We start from the raw sequence: 7,263 nt of genomic DNA, 5'->3' as shown, positions 1-7,263 counted from the left end.
AATTAATAATGTCACTTAGAAACTCACTTTCGTTATTTAAAAGGATATCACAGAAGAGAATGTAAAGTTAAATTAAAAGTCAGGAAAAACATGTCAGATGTTTTCCAATTTCCAAAAACCTATTCCTAAGAAAACATGTTTTGTTTAGAACATTTGTAACACTTTACAACAAACTCATTTGTGAAAATTGGTTGATACATAAATGCATGAATAAATACAAAAGAATAAATATATATATAAAAATATGTATGTTAATTGTTAGTTTAAGTTAGAAACACAGTTGTTCAAGCTAGTTCACAGTGCATTAACTAATGCTAATACATTTTGATTTGTTAAAATGTATCAGTCAATGCTGAATTGAATATTATGATTAAGAAATTAAACAGAACTTTCATTCAGTGGTAATGAAATGAAATTAAACCGTATTGTGAAAACATTTTTTAAAGGTAAACATCTAGAACATTTCTTAAATATTAACTTCACTGTGATTGTAACATGACAGTTTTCTTTTTTACTAGTGTGTTTCCCATTTCATTTTAATTAAGACGCATGACCAACAGGAGGCGCTATAACCTTTTTACATTCAAAGGAAATTACAGTAGATGTCTGCAAATTCACGCACTGGAGATTTAATTAAAAAAAGCGCTGTAAATTGGCGAGTAGAAAATTAAGAACAGACTAGTTTTGTGTATATATTCCAGGTTCAGTATATAATTAATATTTTTTAATAATTTACTCCTGTGAGAATTTACAGCTCAGAAGAGATTTTGTTTTAACATAAAGACAAGGGAAAAAGTACATGTGAAGTTCAAAGCTGTGCGCTCCGCCCAACGCGCTTCAGGAGCGCGTGAATAACGCTGAAGCTCCATCGCGCGCCAAACAAAGCGTGCGCACAAACTGCGCATTTCAAATTTTCTGCTTTGACACTTTCGTAAGACTAAAGGAATAGCCTACTTCACCTTTGTATATGTCGTAAATACTTAATCATGAGCCTACCAAAGTCCAAATTTAAGAAACTGTTTGGGAAGTCAAAGAGTTTCGAGAAGGAAAGCAGGGATGCTGACAGGTCTGAGGGTCAGTGGGTCACTTCACCAGAAGACGACCGAGAGAGTCGCAGAGGTTCGGTCATGACTTTACCGTCGAGCCCTACAGATTTCACTTCGCACCCGGACTCGCTGCCCACCAGCCCCGGCGACAAGAAAAAGAAACGTTTCCTGAGCTGGAGGTCCAAAAAAAGGAATAAAGATAAAGAGTTTATTAGTAACAGAGAACTGTTCGACCACAGGTGAGTGATCTGTCGATTCGTTTCTAAAGCCCTTATGCTGACATCTCTCGTTATTTCCACACTTCCTAATATAAGTTACTCTGGCAGGTTTTATAGGGGGTTTTGAGCACTTTTCACTTGGTCAGACTGGGGGGCATCTTAAACCATCTTAAACCATTTTTTTTTTCTTCAGCTGGGAGTTTAATATTAATGCTATTAATAAATTGGTAACGCTTCAGTGTAGGGTAACTTTCTTTAATAAGTCATAACAAACAGGGTCAGCTAGCAGGGTTTGCTCGTGTATTGCAACATTTAGATACGCCTTGATTCATATTAAAATTTTTATTGATGGATTTATATATTTGTGTTAATCTCAAAACTTGTCAAGAACTGTCATATTTCAACCTAAATTAAAACGAAATAAGTTATATTTTGCATAAAGATAATGATGTGTGTAAAAGGAATGTGTGTGTGTGTGGGCGTTTTTGTGACATATCAGGACACAACTCTGTCTAATGACATGGGTATGACAGAGGTATTTACAAGGAGAGGGTGACTTTGGGTGACATTTTTCAAAACGCTTATAAATCTTACAGAATGATATACAGTTATACAGGATATACATTTGGTACAGTATAAAACCATTACGCCTATGGGATGTCCCACTTTTCACAAAAACAAACGTGTGTGTGTGTGTGTGTGTGTGTGTGTGTATGTATGTATTCCGTTTGATTTTGTAGTGTAATGTGACCTGCATGTTTTTGTGAGATTATGTCATTTACATGAACATGAACAGTTATCTGATACTAGCCTATACTAAAAAATTTTTTTTTTAATTTTTATGTGACATGGATTTATCTGTTAAAAATAGCAATATGGCGGACTGCCATGTTGTATGTTTACAGTTGTACAGTGGAGACAATGGTGGGACATCCTGTACATATTTCAGTATTGTATTCCAGTAGATCACAATGGAAAGCTAGTATGACATTGGTTTGAGCTGCACAGCATGGTGCATCTGTTTAGAGCTGATCAGCCTGTATGACTCTGGGTTTTTGTTTTTAGACTTACTATATGCCTACTTGCCAAAGATTAATTACCTGAGCCAGTGTTCAAAACAGACTTTATTCCTTCCCAATCAATCCCACAATTCTAGCAAAGCTTCACCTGTGTTGAACAATCAAAGGCTTGAACACAAAAGCAGAATCTGACAAGAACCAGCAGTGTTCATTATAGTCCCACTCTTGATTTATTTTCATTTTGTGTAAACACATTAAAACTTTGTTAAATAGACAAACATGCTTCTGTCTATTCAATTGGATTTTTCTTGACTTATTTAGGCCCTCAACTTTGTGTTAAAGTGGGGGTGAAATGCTAATTTTTACTCAATCTCCTGAGTACCTATAGAGTAGTACTGCATCCTTCATATCTCCAAAAAGTCTTTAGTTTTATTATATTTATAAGAGAAAAATAGTCTGTGCCGATTTTTTTAGGAAAAACACGAGCCGCTGGAGGCGTGACCTGTGGGCGGAGCTAAAGAATCACGAGTGCGAGTAGGCTTTTGCATTTAGAGCGTTTGGAAGTTGTGACATTACCGTGAGAAAAAAAAAACATCATCCAGAATCAGATCCCGAGGCTGAAACTGAACGAGAGCAGCAGCAGCAACGACTACAACAGCGTCTCTATGTGGTATGTATTGAAACTGTATATATTTGCTTATGTAACCCCTCTCTCCCGGGTCCTTTCTGACGCTCCTCGCACTCGCTCCGAACGGGGCTCGAACCCGGGTCTCCTCTAACAAAGACGCTAAATGGCTACAGCCACTAGCGTCTGTTGCTAGTGCGTCTCTTGAGATCGGGGAGGTTTACCTGCACAGCACTACTCGCTGGCCTCCGTTACACTTAGCGATTTTGGAAAATGACTAAGTTCCACTTTATGTCGTCTTTTTTTTTCTTTAAAGGTGTACAAGGTTTACTTGATGTGCTTACGCGCCGATAGCTAAGTTACAACACAGAGATATTAGAAGCAGTTTTACTCACCGCATGCGGTTCCAACACACGATCGTGACCCTTTTTCGCTGGGACTGCATTATCCTCAAGAAATAAACGATGTGCAAATCCGGCGTCAAACTGGGCCTTGTTTGTAAAACAAGCATCTTCGAAATGCAGGGAACAAACAAAAACACTTGCACAACTCCGTTGATGCTCTGTAAAAATAAACTCCGTCCACTGGTCCCTTGATTTTATTTTTATTTTTTCGGTAATCGGTGCAGGGTTGTCTTGCCCTCGCAACCAAAAACAAAAACTTATTTTGTGACATTTTGCTCTCGCTCTGATCAGTGAATGTCTCGTCTCTGCTCTGCTCTACGGTAGCGTGCGCTCTTCCGGGAGAAGTGCCCTTAGGACCCATATAAGGAAATTCCGCTCCATCTAACGTCACACAGAGCCATACTCGAAAAAAACTTTCCGAAACTTGTGACAAACCGGAAGGAGTATTTTTGGAACAAAAATACTCCTTCAAATGTACAATTTAATTTTTGAAACTTTGTCCATGTTTAGTATGTGAATCCAACTCTTTAACAGTGTAAAAAACTCAGTATTTCTCAGCATTTCACCCCCCCTTTAATGTGACATCCTTGTATTTTGATAGCAGGTTTCTTCCTGCACAAGCTGGATGCTTTTTATGGATTTACTTTAGTCACATGTGCTGTGGTCTTACAAGCAGAACTAACGTTCTGGCAAGTTTCTTTCAAAGTTATGATCAAATGTTTTTTCAGTAACATTAATATAATGTTTGTTATCTTCAATTTAATAATGTTCTTAAAACATTAGCACAGAAACATAATTTATACATCATTCATGATATTTTTTCCGGAAATGTTTTGGTTGGACGTTCATTTGACATTTAAAAAATAATTTTCTACATGTTTCAGAATTTTCAGAGAACATTGAAAAGTAATGCTCCTAAAATGTTAATTATAATTATAGTAAAATTATAATATCAAATGTTTTTTTAAAGTTTGGTTAACCATGAAAACGATTTATGTTGTAATCTGGAGAGGATTTTCTTTTTCTGGAAATGCTAGTTAATGTTCACGCTTTGGACTGAAGCTTACTGACCTTGCTCACACAGGGTATAACAATAAAAATAATTAAATAAAAAAATAAAACATTTTTGTTACACTTCCCAGTCAAAAATGATAGGTCTACAAAAAAATTGCTTATAAATCTTTTATTATGCTATATTATTGCCAAATATTTGATTCAATATTTTTATCAACATATTTTCTATTGATTAGGACAGATTTTAAATTTATTTTTCTGAACTGACTGATCTGAGCTTACGCTGGATAAGACCTAAAATAACAATTATTGTCTATAATTAAAAAAAATTGTACATTTGACATTTTAATTAGTATTTTGGAGATGTTTCTGACTTTGGTCATTAAGACTGTTAAACTTAATTTATAATTATAAGAAAATAATACTTAGCATTGCTGCAGGAAGTAGAAACGGATTCAGTTGGATGCCTTTCAATCACAAGACACTTTTAATTTTTTTCCTGTTGCACTTGTCAGTTTGTTTTCTATTTAATCTTCTTTGTTTTCTATTTAATCTTGTATATAAGTGATATGATATAAGTCATATGTCACCTCACTTTCATAACAGATGATATAAGAGAGACAAAACAGAAGCCTAATTTGATTTGACTATAGGTTATAACATGCATAATTTGTTAAAGACAAATATTAAAGGATGTAAAGTCATCAGTGACTACAAATGAAGAACACTGGCAAGAATTTCCTGCTACTTCAGGCAAGAGTCACAGCCTTCAGAACCGAGTATTACAAGTTTTTCAAAACATGCATGTTTTGTCTATTTATAGAAACAAGTAGCTTGAATTCACTATGACAAATTATATTGATTTATCATCTTATTTGCTCAGTTATTGTTGATTTAACCAGTACAAAGTCAAGTGGTTGTTGTGTACAATTAGAACCCTGGCAAGTGTTTGAGAATGTAAAGTGGCTCACAATAGGTTAATTAGCATTTTGCAGGTGATTAAAAAGCCAAGCCAAATGGTTTATGAACACTGTTTGGAAACACAGATCAGTTGGACATGAGAAGCTGGACATGAGAAGGAGCTACTGTGTGTGCTTCATGGTTAAAGTTGCCTTTGGGCAGGGCAGGGCGTGTGTGTGTGTGTGTGTGTTGCAGGCAGGTGGGGGTTGAGAAAAATCCAGCTCTTCATAATGATGACTGATATTGCTGGAAGCTTCGATGACATGACATAAACAAACTTACAGAACACACACACTTAACGGTGGTTATACTATAGTGATGACAGCTCTTAGATGACATTTTTTATACAGAGGTGATGTTTTCTAATCCCAAACCTAAACCTAATCATCACATGAACCTATTGATATCAGTAGATTTAAAACAAAACATGCTCATAAAGCAAAAATAAAAAATAAAAAAAGAAGATATGTTTAACCCTCTGGGGACGGATTAGGCGGTACCGCCCAAAATGGCATACTTTTACAAATGTGTAGTTATCTCAAAAACTATTAATGCTAGAGAGATGCGGGTTTTTTTGCCGTCTTCCTCAGATTCCGCTGAAAACAGCGGTGTCCAGTTTGTATATTAAACACTTCCCTTATTGCGCAATACCACTGCGTAAACAGGCCAATGAAAAAGATTGTGCTAGGCAGATTCAACACGCAACAGCCAATGGAAAAATTGCCGCTGGGAGGAGTCTTTTTCTAACCCAATCAGAGGAAGGTTATGTCTTCTAGCGATTCAGAGGACTCTGTAGCTCTGCTGTAGCCTTGTAAAAGCTGGCTGGACTATAGTAAAAGACATGTAATCAATAAGCGTTCAGAGAATCAGCATCAGGGTGGAGAAAGCAGAACGCGATCGGAGTATTAGCGAGCACAAAGAGCTAAATTCGAGCGATCGGAGAATCAGCATCACGTGGAGAAAGCAGAAAGTGATCGTAGTGTTAGCGAGCACAAAGAGATAAATTCGAGAGAGATACAGCATTATTACAGAATTGTTTTATCAAAATGGCAAGCAGTAAAAGATTTACGGCAGAACAAGCTCTGGAACAATTACTGGAAAGGCCTGGAGAGGCCTTGCTTTGCTCACTGGCATGCCTAGGACTGTTTTTTAAAAAAGTTAATTATTTAATTGTTCTTTACACATTTGATTAAACAATAACACATTTCTGTCAAGCAAAGAGTTTGAAAAAATATATTTTCTTTGTTCAAAAACTGTTCTATATTGTGTGTTTTTCAGTAATAAATGACAAAAATCTAATTTTCGTTTTTGAAATTCTCTAGTTTATTGTACAATTTTTCACTCATACTTCCTTTATATAAACATATTGCATGCATGCTTATGGTAGCTTAGGGTCTTCTGAATCCATAGATACCAAACACAGGGTGTTTCATCTCCTTTACATATGATTTATAAGCCCAAATATAAAAATAGAGAAAACAGACCAAAAAGGGCTTAGTCCCAAAAATAAAAAAAACGCCTAGGACTGTTTGTAAATAAAGTTAATTATTTAATTGGTCTTTACACATTTGATTGAACATTAACCCATTTCTGTCAAGCAAAGAGTTTGAAAAATATATTTTTGGGTCAAAAACTTTTAACTATTGTTGTGTGAGGTAGGATTTTCAGTAATAAATGACAAAAATCTCATTTTCGTCTTTGAAATTCTCTAGTTTATTGTACAATTTTTCACTCATACTTCCTTTATAGACATATTGCATGCATGCTTATGGTAGCTTAGGGTCTTCTGAATCCATTGATACCAAATACATGGTGGTCCATCCTCATTACATATGGTTTATAAGCCGAAATGTAAAAATAGAGAAAACGGACCAAAAAGGGCTTAGTCCCCTAAGGGTTAAATTGCACTGTTTGCAGCAAATATTTGATACAGAATTTGGCCATAACATTTTTTATTGTAAGGGTGATTTGGCCGAT

At 35.6% G+C, this 7,263-nt stretch overlaps 1 protein-coding gene across 1 annotated transcript in view; it reads left to right on the top strand.

Moving 5' to 3' along the window:
• Positions 1–953: 953 nt before the first annotated feature.
• Positions 954–7,263, top strand: part of LOC127933191 (beta/gamma crystallin domain-containing protein 1) — a 49,047-nt gene continuing 42,737 nt past the window's right edge. The window contains exon 1 of the mRNA XM_052529988.1: positions 954–1,285. Within this exon, the coding sequence (XP_052385948.1) occupies positions 987–1,285 (299 nt within the window). The 5' untranslated portion in view covers positions 954–986. The remainder of the gene's footprint in view (positions 1,286–7,263) is intronic.

This window comes from Carassius gibelio, chromosome A17 (assembly GCF_023724105.1).
Source record: "Carassius gibelio isolate Cgi1373 ecotype wild population from Czech Republic chromosome A17, carGib1.2-hapl.c, whole genome shotgun sequence".
In the NCBI taxonomy this organism is placed as follows: Eukaryota; Metazoa; Chordata; class Actinopteri; order Cypriniformes; family Cyprinidae; genus Carassius; species Carassius gibelio.
This window is presented reverse-complemented; position numbering and strand designations above follow the sequence as displayed.